Below are 15115 nucleotides of genomic sequence, written 5' to 3' on the forward strand. Positions count from 1 at the left end.
TTCTGTAATTGATCTCATCGGTAGGATTAGTGGTATTCTGGATTCCTAATTTGGCCATATTATTGGCAAATAGATATAAATGTCTTTAGCTAGTAAGTAGGAGGTTCAGTAAAACGATCTGTAATATTCGTAGTGTTTAATGATGTAGATCGCGGCCGCTCAGTCGGCGCGCAAACAGCGGTCGGAGCAGCGCTTGAGGCAGTCGGGGTCGTTGCGACAGTGCGCGCGGCAGCTCGCCTGGCAGCGCGTCACGGTGCGCACGTTCGTGCGGGACAAGCGCTCGTCGAACATTATGCTAATAAATGACAAAACGACTTAAACGATTTAAACGACTGTTTCATTGAGCCGAGATGACCCATCTTAACCGATCATTGCGGGTTCAAACCCAGACAAGCACCATTGAATTTTCATGTGCTCAATTTGTGTTTATAATTCATCTCGTGCTTAGCGGTGAAGGTAAACATCGTGAGGAAACCTGCATGTGTCTAATTTCAACGAAATTCTGCCACATGTGTATTCCAACACGCATTGGAGCAGCGTGGCGGAAAATGCTCCTAACCTTCTCATCAAAGGGAGAGGAGGCCTAGCCCAGCGGTGGGAAATTTACAGGCTGTTTCATGACATTACAACTAGCTACGGTGTAATTCATTTCGACCTTGAAAATTGTTATCGTGCTGAAATATATTCAACTTCATAATTTCGCGAAATAATATTTCTAGAATCAATTCGAACTGCTATTAAGACATTTTTTTTAATCTTTGACCCCTCTTTCCTCTACCTTAAGGTTGTCTGGAAGAGATAGCTGTTTCGATAAGTCCGCCTCTTGTGCGTCTGTTGAACGTGACTTATGTATGTGATTATTGGTGTACAGTAATACCCTGTACAAGATAAGTTAGCTTGATCTTTTTGACAGACGAGCTAGTGATGGGAAACAGAAAATATAACAAATGTAACAGTCGATGGAACGATGGAATGCGTAATTTAAATTAGAATTCAATTTTTTTTAAAGTTATTTTTGTAAAAAGAGTTATACCAGCTAAAGAGACCCCAACCAAAAGGAGCCCCGTTCGTAACGATAACTTAACAATGATCTTTAATAAGGATTATTGTAATCGATATTTGTAGCAGTTACTGCCTGTTATTCGCGTCCCTACCGTCCGACCGATGTAACACTGTACAAGCGTCTATTATTTTCAGTGTTTCTATTTAAATTTTACTTTGAAGCAATAATATATAATAGAAAAAGTCTTAAAATTTTCGGATAACGTTTGAATCTTTAGAAATGTTTGTATTATATGTATTTTTTTAAATATTTTTACAATTTATGAAATCATTAAATTAAGAATATGTTCGTCATTGCAAAGTTATGTCGATCAGAAAAATTTTAATCTGTCAAAAAGATCAAGCTATCTTACCTTGTACAGGGTATAACCGCCTTCTGTAAAATATAATCCGCGTTCTGCAAGAATGGGCTTTTTCAAAATATACATATCGAAATTGACAGTTCTCGAGCAAAGGAGCGTCAGCAAAGAAAATCTGCCTAATGCGAGTTCTACAAAATATTACAAACACACACAAAACATCAAACATAGTGTATGTGTGAGTAACACATGACGCGACTTATTCGATTTTCAATATATGATACATCAAAGGTCCTGCGAGCATCGACGCGAGTTTGCCGACTTCAGTGACGTCACCGCTGATGGCGGTCGTAAGGATATACTTAACATACATAACTTTATTTTATAAATAAAGTAAAATATAAAATTATAAATCTATTACTATTTGATTAAAATCGCCTCTTACGAGTAGGATTTTATTGCACCATAGCATCTTTGAAATTGGTTACGAAGATATACCTGTCAATGAATGGCACGGAGGTACACGTTGCGGCGTCGCAGTGGAGCACGGGTGGTGCCACCGCCGCCATCAGGGAGCCGTCCTCGCCCACCACGTATGGGATGTGGTCGATGTACACGTTGTCGAATAAGCACATTCGCTTCATATACTCCTCGGAGTGCGTGAACATTGTGGGGGGAATACCTTATGGGATAATTTAATATCAATTGTACAGATCAAGCTTCTATGAAAATGGTGGCCAACAGTAGGCCTCTGAGGGCACGTACACTAGTAGAGTAGCATGGCGTTCAGCGACTGTCGAGCGAAGCTGTCATGCATAGCACAAGCATAACATATAGCATTAGCAGCCTGTAAATTTCCCACTGCTGGGCTAAAGCCTCATCTCAATTTAAGGAGAAGGCTTGGAGCATATTCCAATGGTCCAATGCGGGTTGGTGGAATACACATGTGGCAGAATTTCGTTGAAATTAGACACATGCAGGTTTCGTCACGATGTTTTCCTTCACCGCCGAGCACGAGATGAATTATGAACACAAATTAAGCACATGAAAATTCAGTGGTGCTTGCCTGGGTTTGAATCCTCAATTATCAGTTAAGATGCTCGCGTTCTAACCACTGGGTCATCTCGGCTCTCACGCACACCAAGATAATAAAGTTAGCTCGTTTGTTTTAGATAGTTTGTAGCGCGATACTCTAAATATATAAATAAGGTGGTAAACCCAGTAAAAACTTATTGGTTACAGTACAGTATATCGCCAATTTGGTCTTTCGAGCAAATATTAATCCAATTTAACTAATTTGCGATTGCCAGTTGGAACGGGCGCGTGTTGGACGGGATTTAGACCAATTGAACCAATCGGCATAGAAAGACATACCGACTGCGTAATATCTGGTGTTGCACATGTGTTCCTGGATCAGCTCCGAGCGGTTGCTGAACCAGCCCACGAGCCACTTGAGGTCCTCGAACTTGGTGATCTCGTCGTTGATCACCTTGCGCGTCAGCCGGAGGTACTCCACGTCCGCTTCGATCACTGACTCATCTTTATCTTCACCGTAACTGATATCCGTTAAAATATATAAAAAACACCTTATATGTCTATGCTTAAAACAATATATATTAGAGATATGCCATGATTATGAGTCCAAGAGTCACCCCTCTTTCCTAAATAAATAACTACTACAAAACAAATATTTAAAAACTTTTGACACACACATTGAAAAAAGTTGCAACACAAAGACATTTCCTAATAAAACACATACTCAAAATGGGCGGAGCTATTACATCCGATACACATACGTATGTATTTCACACACACACACATAGAAAAAATACGTCGTTTATATATATAGACATTTTATTGGCAATATCAGGATTATTCGAGATAAGTGGGCGTATATTCAAACGATTTTATATATGAACGATCCACAAATTTAGTTAGTTTTTAATTAAACAAATCAATTACCCAGATATATTCACAATAGTCATCAAAATCGATTCGTTAATAAATCATTTACAAAAACACACATAAATCTATTACAAAAGAATAAAGATAATGTTGGAAATTAGCGATTCGTCGCAAACGTGGTGCGCGGGAAATCTTGAATGTAACCGTCGATTCAAGATGGCTGCCGCGCTACCATCGACGCGACGCTTCACTAGAGCGCCGTTCGACTCCCATTGACACTCTTTTCCAACCAGTATGAATAAACAAGATGGCGGACCATACGTCGTTTATATAGATTTGCGGTGCGGCGCAGGGCGGACCGCACATGGCTCTGTTTTGAAAAACCTGATCACACGCGTTTTATGCATTATATAATAAATTATATACATAAATAATTACTTCCGGTATTGCATTTTAAGGATGGCTTCAGACATGTGGATACGAAAGATGACTCCCGGTCGAAGGTGCGCTTGGTACAAGTCCTTGGGCATCTCAACGAACGACGACTCGTATTCCTGAGACCGAGATCACGACTTCAGTAAGGTTATGGATAATTTCAATGAGAGCACAAATCTAAAAATTCCTAGAACTTGGAGTAGAACAAGAAAATTAAACACTAATTTTCCGTTTAACCCTAAATATACCGACTATATGTATGTAGGTAGCACATAATAATCACATATTCTACCAATGTTAGGACATTCCATTCCACATAACGAGTTCTCCAAGGAAATTGCCCTTGGGCTGTCATTGATTAAATTAATCTCCTCTTCGTTTCAGATTTATAATCACAGTACTTTGCGTTCGGGCTTAAAGTTGAGTGAGCCATTCTAACTACCGGCACGGACATCACATCTGAAATATTTTTTAGAAAAAAAACGCCTGGATTTTGGCTCGGATTCCATCACAGGACACTAATTATTGTAAAAAAACAGCATTGTGAATCTGTTTATTTGAAAAGACCAACTACGCGAGGTTCTTGCCGTTTGTTCTCGCTGGAGGCTGCTTTCCGAAACGGTGGTAGTATTTAAATAACGACGATTCAAAAACGCTTCATTGTGAAGTTTTACTTGAATAAATTGATTTTGATTGATTGTAATCGTACCTATTTCGTACCTTCGTAGTTGGTCATGTGATAAATAAATGACAAAACCATAAGAGAACTCAGCTTTAATTAACTCAGACTTACACATATTTATTTTGTGGCTTCTGTTTGTGCTGAGAGGGCACTGATTAGTTCGCCAGTATCACGTGCGATGGAGAAGATACGATGGAGATCGTACGGTCGAGATTACAGGATCGATTTGATTTTGAATGTTAATACGTAAACTTTCTACTATCCCTCGAATGTTACGACGTGTTTTTTATAGGCTGGCCTAATGGTAAGTGGTCACCACCGGCAGACATCGGTGTTATAAGAAATATTAGCCATTCATTTCAATACGCCATCAACCAAGGGAACTAAGATGCTATGTCACTTATGCCTGTAGTTAGTTACATTACTCTCTTCAAACCGGAACACAATAAACTAAGTATTGCTCTTTAGCGGTGGGTGGTACCTACCAAAGCTTGCACATAGCCCTACCACCAAGTTAAAAAGTTTAACTTCACCTTAACAGGGGGTTCGTACGAATCGTATTTCTTATGCTTGTCTTTTTTATTTTTCTTGCGTTTCTTTCCTTTGCCCTCTTGCGTGTCGGAGAGGTCTGCGCGTCTCGCCACCGGTACGTCGGTGCTTGATACGTTTTTTGACTGAAATTTCAAATAACAACTTGTAAATGATACTTATAAATACTCCAGAGGAGTAAATAGGAATATTGGTAATTCCTTAAATAATTTGGGACATTGCTACTATACTTTTTAAAAATAATAGTTTTCGCTGGACTGTTATGACGATCGTACGTTTAAAAAAAAGGTATTCAATGTCCTTCCTCGGGGCTCAAGCATACTTCGTAGCATATTTCATCAAATTCGGTTAAAATGTGTTACAGATAGACAGACAAACAGAGTTACTTTCTCATTTGTAATATCAGTGTATCTATAACTTGAACGCCTATTGTCTAGCGGCTTATAGGGTTACCGATCCTGAACGGCTAGCAGGACCCATCAATAAAAATAAATGTGTTTTAATATTTCTTGTGCTGTTTGCATGTTTGACTTGAGTTTTTTTTTTAATATGATGAGTTGAGACAAAAGTTAACAATTTTTAGTAGTCATATGAAGTTCGTAACAATAATCTGTATCCAAAGTAAAATTATTTTTAATAACACTTATAACAAAGAAACTAGCGCCATCTCAAACCCAACCATAGTACTTAGTTAATCCATTCGTCACTAGATGGTGCTTTACGGTAAGCGACCAAAGCTGAATCGCCCTGGCAAGATTCGCTCACGAATAATGACCTCCTTGGTGTGCTTAAAATATTTGTATCGAGACTTAGGGATCTTGATAGCTGCAAGATAGTACTTCCACACCTGCTGGGACATTATTTGAAGCAGCGTTGCTGAACTATCTAGTCAAATTATATAGTCAAACTATCGATAGTTGACCTCGAAAACTATTCAGGATATCGATAATATTGACACGTGACAATACTATCGATAGTGGACTATCGATATGCAACACTAATTTGAAGGCTTTCTAAGAAAATAATCGCTTCCTAGATACGAGTGCTACCGGCTACTTCCACCTGGTGGGATAGTTTGCTGGCTTCGTACTTAGAGGTGCATTCGCCTACTTGTTAAGTGTGAACACCCATACGTTGGAAAAAAACCGTATTGTGAGAGCAATTAGTGTTGTTTTTCCCAAAGAGTATCCTCCACCAGACATCACCCCATTACACGCTTGAAAAATATTTTAAGAGTAGGATGCTAGTGCGATGGGTAGCTGGTTTCATATAAATGAATACCTCGTGTTCTTCTGGTGTAACTGTAGACGAACGCGTCTTGTTACGACGTCTGTTGTGTCCTCGGCGACGCTGGAACAGTTTGAAACATAACACTTAGTAGAATTACTGTTAAAATTATATTTTGGATCTAATGTACGCAAGTATCGACGATCTGTAGGTCGAGCAAACAAATGGCCGGTCACTATGTATGTTGTCTGTGTGTCATTTTTGTTCGAAAATATTCTCATCAACTAACTCACACTTGGTAGCACTTTTGTGTTTTTTTTATTTTAGTTTATTTTATTTTAGGGAAACAAATAATGAGATGACACTTATGGCATAAAAATATACAATATTACATCAGCTAAGTTTCCACTGATACTGATTACACAATTATTAAAATTAAACACACACACACATAAAATAAAATATAAAATGAGAAAACTATGACATTGAACTTTTATGGTGCGCGCTTACTGGTCACCCTGTGAGCTGTCTCTATGAAAAGTACAGCGCGAAGTTGCTCGCCGAACAGCCAATCAAGTGTCGAGTTGCTCGTAACAGACAACTTCACAACTTCTTTTTTTTACAATGTTTATATTATTAGAAATTTAAATATAGTGCGAAAATATGTATATTTATCATGATTATTAGTAATATTTTATCGTAATTAATTTTGATTGGTACAAGTTGTAAGTTCTGTAAGAAAATATACCCGGAATCCGCGCTTGTATTTGCAAAATCACAACATTAAGAAACTCAATCATCCATTCCTGAAAAAAAGTCCTTTTCAGATGTAGCCTGACTCTCGCTACCTCTTTCTTCTACTTCTTTCTTCAAGTCATCGGTCAACCTGGTTAGAAGGTGCCCTATGCTGCGATTTCTGATCTGTGGTCTCCACTCTACGAATTATCTCATTCAATAGCCATCGGTCCTTTGACATACGTAACCAGCCCACTGCAACTTCAGTCTGCTAAATTTGAATCTATAAACACTTTAAACACTAACACCGGCTTACAAAATAATTATCATCATAAAAGTACGTTTCTCTTGAACTTGGACGTTCTGGACATTTGGGTTATTTTTTTAACCACAACAGGTGTAAAAAAAGGAAAAAAATACCGTCGGTCTTTCCTACCTTATTATATCATTTTCTTTAGCAATAAATTGAAGGGTAATAAATAAGAAAGCTTGATAATTCAAACTAAACGCGAACGAAACCACATCTACTCTATTTCAATCACAAGAGGAAAAAGGCCAACACAACATTTGACAGCAAATTGACGCGATATCATTGGTCGAGAGCTTGATTAATCTATGATATTCACTATGGATTTGCGAAAAAAATGACGTTTTAAACGTCGACGAAACTGTTATCGGAATTTTGGAAGTAAAATTAAAGTGGAAATAAATAGTTAAGTAATAGTCTTGTGTTATGTATAAAAATATATTAATCATAAACTCTTAGCAGTGTACAATATAGCAGAGTTATTCGCAAATATAGTTATTATAGCAAATAGCATGAAATACGTAAATCTAAGGTTTGTTTATCTTTTTTCCTATTTCCATTGGAATAGAGTATAGCAAAACTAGTTTCATTATAAAATTAAATTATAAAATATGTTACAAAATTACATTAGAGTACACGTGAGTTGATTAATAAAAAGCATTTTACACGATAAATATTTATTTATCACTCTTCAACATCCTTCGGTTCGGTTATTGAATCGACGAAGATAATCGAATTGCACTCTGACGCGTCGCACTGCAGCACGGGAGGAACTTCCACGGGCGTCACGGAGTACTCATCGCCGACCACGTACGGGTTCCCGTCGATCCACAGGGCATCAAACAGACAGTATATGTGAACCTTAATCGTCATATAACTAATGAACTTGTATATCCTCCCCCCACACTCCCCTAAATGCTCTTTGATGCTTTTGTCCGTCTTGTACATGAGAAGCAAGTTGTGGAACTTCGTGATTTCGTCCATAACTACTTTCTTTATGAGATTCGTATATATTATGTCAGCTTCGATATGCCTCTCTGGGTCCTCGTACATCCTTTGTTTGATTCGTAGTATCGCGTCGGACATCCTGACGCGGAATATCACCCCTGGATTCATCGTTTCTGGTAGGATTCCGGGTTTCTTCGTCGTAGTTGTGAATTCTAGGATACGGTCTTTGACTGGTTCTGGGTAAAGATAGTGATTCGGACGTTCTCGAAGCTTCGGCCCGTTTACGGAATTGAATCGTCGACTGTTCTGTGGCAGAAATAAGATTCGTCAAAATGTTTTCTTCGATATGTTTTATTTATTGCGATTATGATGATTTTCTCCTGACTAACTTCTGCCTCAGCGGCCATTGTAACGTATTATAGTGCGCAAGTGTGTGCGAAAACAGAAAGGCACCCTCTATTCCCTCACTCTCACAATCCGATAGGACAGCTATTCCAACACGACCGGAAGGATTAGTGGCGCTTGACTAACGAATTCCAAATCGACGATCGAAATATTTTAGACAATTGACTGTTTCTTGATTGACGTGCTTTCAGATTTCCGGCTGTTGAGTAAATCTCGACAAACAATAATTATATTTACATTACTCCACCCTGGGGTTTGAACCCTGGGCCTCGGGGGCTGTGACCACTATAAGCTGACCGCTATATCAGGGAGACAATCAACTTTATTGCCATTTTATTTTATATAATTATTTGATTTCTCTATCAAGATTTTAATATTCTCGAAGGAATACCTTCTCCCTTTTGGAAGAAATACACTTGGCTACGTATACGTCGTCGTGTATTAGGTTCTCTTGTCATGTTTATTATCCACGTGCGATCAAAATGGAATGCGACTTTTTGGAACTGATACACGTGGTCCGCTGACGAATTGACATTCGATAAAAGTTCCGCAAATGCCCGCGTATAAAAGTACACGAATCTTTTTTTTGATAAGTTATCAGTCTGCCAGATAAACAGTGTGTTATTACTCGTATGCATGTAACATACAAACAATCTTGGACACACCAGAATCAAACAGTTATTGTTCAGAACTTCTCCTTAGCTAACGCTCCTTCGCTCGAGAACTGACGTTTGCGGAAAAAAATGACAAATTTCGATAACATAGCGATTTATTTATTTATAGGCGAGTTACAAGTGGATAGCATTAAAATTTCACGTTCATAATTTAACATTATTTACGTATTCCATGGGATTTGATAATAGTTCAGCTATATTGTGCCCTGTTAAGAGTTCTTGATTAATATATCTTTATTTATAATACAACACTATTCCAATTAACTAAATATATCCACTTTAATCTTACTTTCAACAAATTCGTAAAGAATATCATACTTTAATCAAGCTCTCGACCAATGATATCGCGTCAATTTAATTGCCAAATGTTGTTTATTTGACTTTTGCCCAATTTTGGTTGGATAGACAAGAAGTTTTTGTTGTATTATTTGCTTACCTTAGCTCTTCGCTTGACACGATTGCTTTCAGAGTCGTCTTTGAGACCAGCCAAATAAGCATCGAACTTGGAGAAGTCGTATGGAGACCACGGGTCCTCAGTAGTTGGTTTTTCTACGTCACCCTGTGAAAAACATAAGGTCCAATCAAAATATACCCCATTCAAATATGAAACTAGGGAAGACCACTGGTTTGTTTCGTTCGGCCGCTCGTTTCGTGACATCGTGACTATGGTCTGGTAAAACTGCAGACGAGGTCCACGAACAAACTCAAGAGCAGTCCAGTATTATGTAATTGAGTTTTGCTGTCCAAAAATTCTCATTAAAGGACTAGTCTTGAACTTAGCGTTCATACTTTCGTGCTTCGGAAATACTTAAAGCCTACGTGGTCATGAGCTTGAAGTCTTCGGGTTTGCCGTTCACTGCACTCACTTGTGCATTATAATATGTCTAGCGCAGTTAGCTACGTATGTCTCTCTTGAGAATTAGATTTCAGGAGGACGTTTGGTTATTAGGCATGTGTCCGATCGGAAATAATATAAAATCGAATGTCGTCGGAATATCAGATGTCATCGATTTGATGTTGACAAGTCACGACTTTCACGCCATCTAAAGAACAAGATAGTTCTCTTGGCACAAATAAAAGACAGAATAAAAAAAAAACAAAAAAGAACTATGAATATCGTTTTGGTACGTCAAAGCATTCAAAGTACGATAGCATTAAACTCATGAAATATTCGCCCTATCTCTCTTAAACATAACAGTAACCCATCCGTGAGAAAGAGATGAAGCGAATGTTAAGTCGATTTCGACATCACATTCGTTTCATCTCTTTCACACATATCGTACAATGTAAAGTTAAACAAAGACAGGGCGATATCTAAAATCGGAAGTTAACACCGGTATTTAATGCGAATATCCGTTACACAACCTATTTCACGGTGTCATCACCCTTGCCTACTGATTAATATATGTCAAGTCATGAACATTTATAAATACATTACATTAACAGCCTGTAAATTTCCCACTGCTGGGCTAAGGCCTCCTCTCTATTTGACGAAAAGGTTTGGAGCATATTCCACCAGCTGGTCCAATGCGGGTTGGTGGATACACATATGAAAGAATTTCGTTGAAATTAGACACATGCAGGTTTCCTCACGATGTTTTCCTTCACCGCCGAGCACGAGATGAATTATAAACACAAATTAAGCACATGAAAATTCAGTGGTGCTTGCCTGGGTTTGAACCCGAAATCATCGGTTAAGATGCACGCGTTCTAACCACTGGGCCATCTCGGCTCTCACATTTATGAACGCGTTGAAAAATATAGTTGCCAACAACAACAGTGGGCCTCTAAATACACGCACACTCGTAAAGTAGTGACGTTTCGCGATTGTTGAGCGCAGCTGGCATGCACACCAAGATAATAAAGTTCGTTTGTTTGTTTTAGTTCTGTTTAGTGCGACCCTCAATTTAGATATATAAATTAGTAGAAGGACATCATGTTAACCACAGAAAAATCAGTTAACTTTAAGTCATTTATTGAGGTATATTCTAGGAAAAGTAAAAGGAACTGGATCCGTTGGTGGTAGATTACTTGGCCGTTGAGCTTTGTGCAAGTTCGTCTGGGTACATTATATGTTCTACCACCAAGCAGCAATATTTAGGATTTTAATTCGGTTTTAAGCGTGAGTGACCCAGTGTAATTACAGGCACAAGATTTAACAGATGCTTAATATTTTTAGCGCAGTGCCAATGGGCGATAGTGTCAACTTACCGTCAAATGACCCAGTGAAAAGCCAAGAATACTGATTCCTGATTCCTGAGTCTGGTTCCTACACTGGATTTAGTACTTATATTTCATGAACTGCACGTTACCTTCGTATGTGGATTTTTCTTGGGCGTCATCAGATTGACTGGTTGCTCGTAAATGTCATCTTTGATCTGAAAATTGTGTCAAACTTTGGGATCAAAATGTACCGAAGTGATCCAGTGGATTACGATGATGACTTTTACAAAACATCGTGGTAAACGCATTATTGTTTTCATAATTCATCTTCTGTTCGCCGGTTATTCACAATGTCGCTTACCACCCGGCTTGATCTAAATGAAATACCGCCCTTGGAGTAGCGTGATCGAGTAATCTTTAAGCCCTTTTACGTGGAGAGGAGGAAGGAGTATTAACTTAGAATTAAAGAGAAATTGGAACTCGGAAAATCTGATGTGACTTGGCAAACATAGTCAGACATGAATGACCCTAGATCCTGAAGTGAATGTTTGAACTACCTAGTTAGTGGTTCCTTATACGGCAGCAGATCCTGTGATTCTGATTTATAAGCCTTCTTCTTTTTCACGCAATTGTCCCAAACTATTTGGGCAACGTACTTCACTTTTTGCTAGAGTGGTGTGCAAGTCCGCAAGGGTAGGTATCGCATAATAATCAGATATTCCATCGCCAAACAGTAGTACTCAGTATTGTTGTGTTCCTATTTGAAGGATGAGCGAGCTAGTGCAACTAAAGACACAAGGGACATAGTATCTTAGTTTCCAAGGTTAGTGGCGCATTGGCGATGTAAGGAATGGTTAATATTTCTTACAGCGCCATTGTCCCGCTGCTAGGCTAAGGCCTTATCTCCCTTGCCTTGGCCAGATTTCGTGCTCACTCCACGGCTTCAATGGTGGGGATATACATGTGGTAGAATCTCGTGGAAATTACATACATGCAGGATTACTTATGGAATTTCCATTTACCGTCGAGAACGAGATAAATTATAAAAATAAATTCAGCACATATCATTTAGTGGTTCTTGTCTGGGTTTAATCCCGAAATTATCGGTTAAGTTACACGAGTTCTAACCACTGTATCATCTTGGCTCAACATAAAACATGATACGTACATAAATGTTATTCCGTTAAATTTTTATGCACAGACTAACATTTGATAACCAAATAAAATCAACAAACCAAAATTAAAAAGACTGAAGTGATATTATTGTTTTTACGCAATTGATATTATATCAATATTGTGGTAATATAATCCCAGCTGTGGGATACTTACATTCGGGTAATTGAAATCAAAAATAGACGCTGGCTCCGGCTTTGTTATTGACGCCAACAGCAGCACCTGCCAACATAAAACATTGTAATATGTTTATACGATTTTTATAAAACGATTCGTTTTGCTTACGAACAGTAGTTGGAATTGTCTTATTTATCCGTTATTCGTAGTCATACGATCCGTAGGCAGTAATGGTTGCGTCTGATAAAAATCTATACAAAACTACCGACACACTTAGTCCGCGCGCTATGAGAAATTGACGTAACTTTGTCAAAGTACATAAAAATGAGTGTGCGACCTCTGCCTTTTGTTTTATAAACTGAGTAAATTAAAAAAAATGGTAAATTCTTATTAAAATTTATTTGAAATCGTATACATATAAACAGGGTTATTGGTAATTCGACGTATCCCCGTTAGGAGGTGATAGGGGTGACTATTTTTGATAATTTTAACCCCCATATGCATGATGCAAAAGTTAGCCATTTTTGAGTTACCAAGTTTTTTATTTTTTTTCAAAATAAGTCAAGTTGTCCTTAATTGTATGTTTGTACGTTTAATGACTGTAGCTACAGAAGACAGCTCCGCGCGTTCTGTCAATATTTTCTATTACAATATATCGTGTTGGTACTTTTTCAATGTGTGTGTTAAGATTTGTTTAGATGTGTATCGTTTGCATACGGCTATTGGTAGTTGTTACTTTGGCGCGAAAAATGGCGACATTTGCATAATAACTATTACTCAATGAATGACTTGGTGACTTCCAAAAGGTCACAAGGGTTCTAAATTTCACTGATTTTCGTGTTCTTTTGACAGAAATTCTGTCTGTATGTATGTATGTATGTAAATGAATATCTGATTATTTTGCTACTATGTATTAGTAAATATGTGAATAAAATCTTTCATTTTATGAAATAAATATGAATATTAATAAATTTCTTCTCTTTCTCTCAGATGTGTATGGTCAATTGACAAGGTGAGATGTCCGATGTTACACGTCACATGTGACTGTACTTAGCTCGTTTTGTAATGTTGCTAATTTAGTCTAGTCTTTGTATATACGAAAAACGAGAAATGCAAATGAACCGACAGGGCTGATTTATGGATATGCTGTAGGAAGGGCTTATAAAGGTTAACTTCGTCGTTATCGTATGTGAGTTCGCCGCCATCTTGAAAAGGGGGTTGAATTTCGTTTTTTTGCGATAACTCCGCTGTGCATTGCGATACGAGAATTATGATAAAATACTTTTTTGTTGCTTCATTTACGCTCTACGATTTAGGTCTTATACATTTTTAACCTAAAGTTGATGGTTATTGAGATATCGAGAGCTGAAAAATAAAGTCATCGTAACTAGTTTTTCCGTTTTTCATCTATCTTCGCCGAAAAGGCATTTCCAATGTATATATTTATATAATGACTGGATTAATTATAAATTTTTTGAACAAAGTTACTTACCAAATAAAGTGATTTTAACATTTTACACAAACAAATCGCTCCTAACAGAGCGACCGTATGAGGAAAATTAATTCTAATAACGTTATTTTTATTAGACTATAAATTGTTCTGTTCGTTATTTTTTTTTTCCAATTAATTTTAATAGTCTAAATGATTTTTAAACGACAGAATAATAAAAATATTTTCTATGAAATACTATAGCCCCGCCTAGCTTTACACGGATTTAGTAATAAAGAAAATTATATAATACATATAAATATTTTTTATTATATTTTTAAAATTTGATCCGGAGGTTACGTACTAACAAACAAATCTTAGCTCTTCAAAATATTAGTTATGTTATTTGTAAGAGGATTTGTAAATATAAAATGAATTGATATAATTAAAGTTATTGAAAAAATGCTTCATTTTTTTTGTTAGACTAGACTGAACCTAACGATTGATCGAGGGAGAGGACTGATTATCCTTAACACAGGTTATTTAATCAGCCTAGCTAGGATAGCCAGTACTTGATCTGTGTTTCGTTTGATGATTCAACCATGTAATTGAATCTTAAAGATGATTTCTGTGTGGAATAAATATTATTATTATTAATTATAGTTTAATCATAATTCAACCATTCAACCAGGGCCGGATCTACCACATGGCTTTTTGGGCTTCAGCCCAGGGCCCCGTGGATTCAATGGGGCCCCAGCTAAGTCAAGTCAAGCTCAAAAATAGACGATGTAGCGAAATAATCCATAACTTTATTAATTTAAACAGGTCGTATGGTTTGCAGCCTTGCGACTCCTGTTCAATTCAATTCAAGTCTACGTTCAGATATGTCCTATTAACACTACTTAGGGCCCCTAAGTAGTGTTAGCCCAGGCCCCCCTAAACTTACTGTCCGGCCCTGCATTCAGCTTTTGTTATTATTATATATAAGTATAGTTTATAAGACAG

General features: G+C 37.5%; 1 protein-coding gene across 2 annotated transcripts; it reads right to left on the minus strand.

Annotated features, from left to right (window-relative positions):
* Nucleotides 1–121: 121 nt before the first annotated feature.
* Nucleotides 122–14247, minus strand: LOC113399250 (uncharacterized). Of its 2 annotated transcripts, none has more exons than XM_064219704.1 (10): nucleotides 14174–14247; nucleotides 12721–12786; nucleotides 11541–11606; nucleotides 9665–9787; nucleotides 6214–6282; nucleotides 4917–5057; nucleotides 3705–3820; nucleotides 2736–2917; nucleotides 1860–2043; nucleotides 122–295 (listed from the first exon to the last, which is right to left on the minus strand). In XM_064219704.1, exons 1-10 carry the CDS (start codon nucleotides 14192–14194, stop codon nucleotides 160–162), a joined length of 1104 nt encoding a protein of 367 aa, XP_064075774.1. In that variant the 5' UTR covers nucleotides 14195–14247; the 3' UTR covers nucleotides 122–159. The 2 variants fall into 2 exon arrangements, with proteins under 2 accessions (XP_064075774.1, XP_064075775.1); XM_064219705.1 differs by having other exon boundaries at nucleotides 11541–11599; nucleotides 12717–12786.
* Nucleotides 14248–15115: the final 868 nt, after the last annotated feature.

The sequence above is a fragment of the Vanessa tameamea genome, chromosome 29, assembly GCF_037043105.1.
Source record: "Vanessa tameamea isolate UH-Manoa-2023 chromosome 29, ilVanTame1 primary haplotype, whole genome shotgun sequence".
Classification (NCBI taxonomy): Eukaryota; Metazoa; Arthropoda; class Insecta; order Lepidoptera; family Nymphalidae; genus Vanessa; species Vanessa tameamea.

Coding starts and splice junctions, on each gene's coding strand:
- LOC113399250 (XM_064219704.1), bottom strand. CDS start 14,194: ATGTTAAAATCACTTTATTTG. Junction 12,787..14,173: donor TGTTAAAATCACTTTATTTG/GTAAGTAACTTT, acceptor TTATGTTGGCAG/GTGCTGCTGTTGGCGTCAAT. Junction 5,058..6,213: donor TTACACCAGAAGAACACGAG/GTATTCATTTAT, acceptor TTGAAATTTCAG/TCAAAAAACGTATCAAGCAC.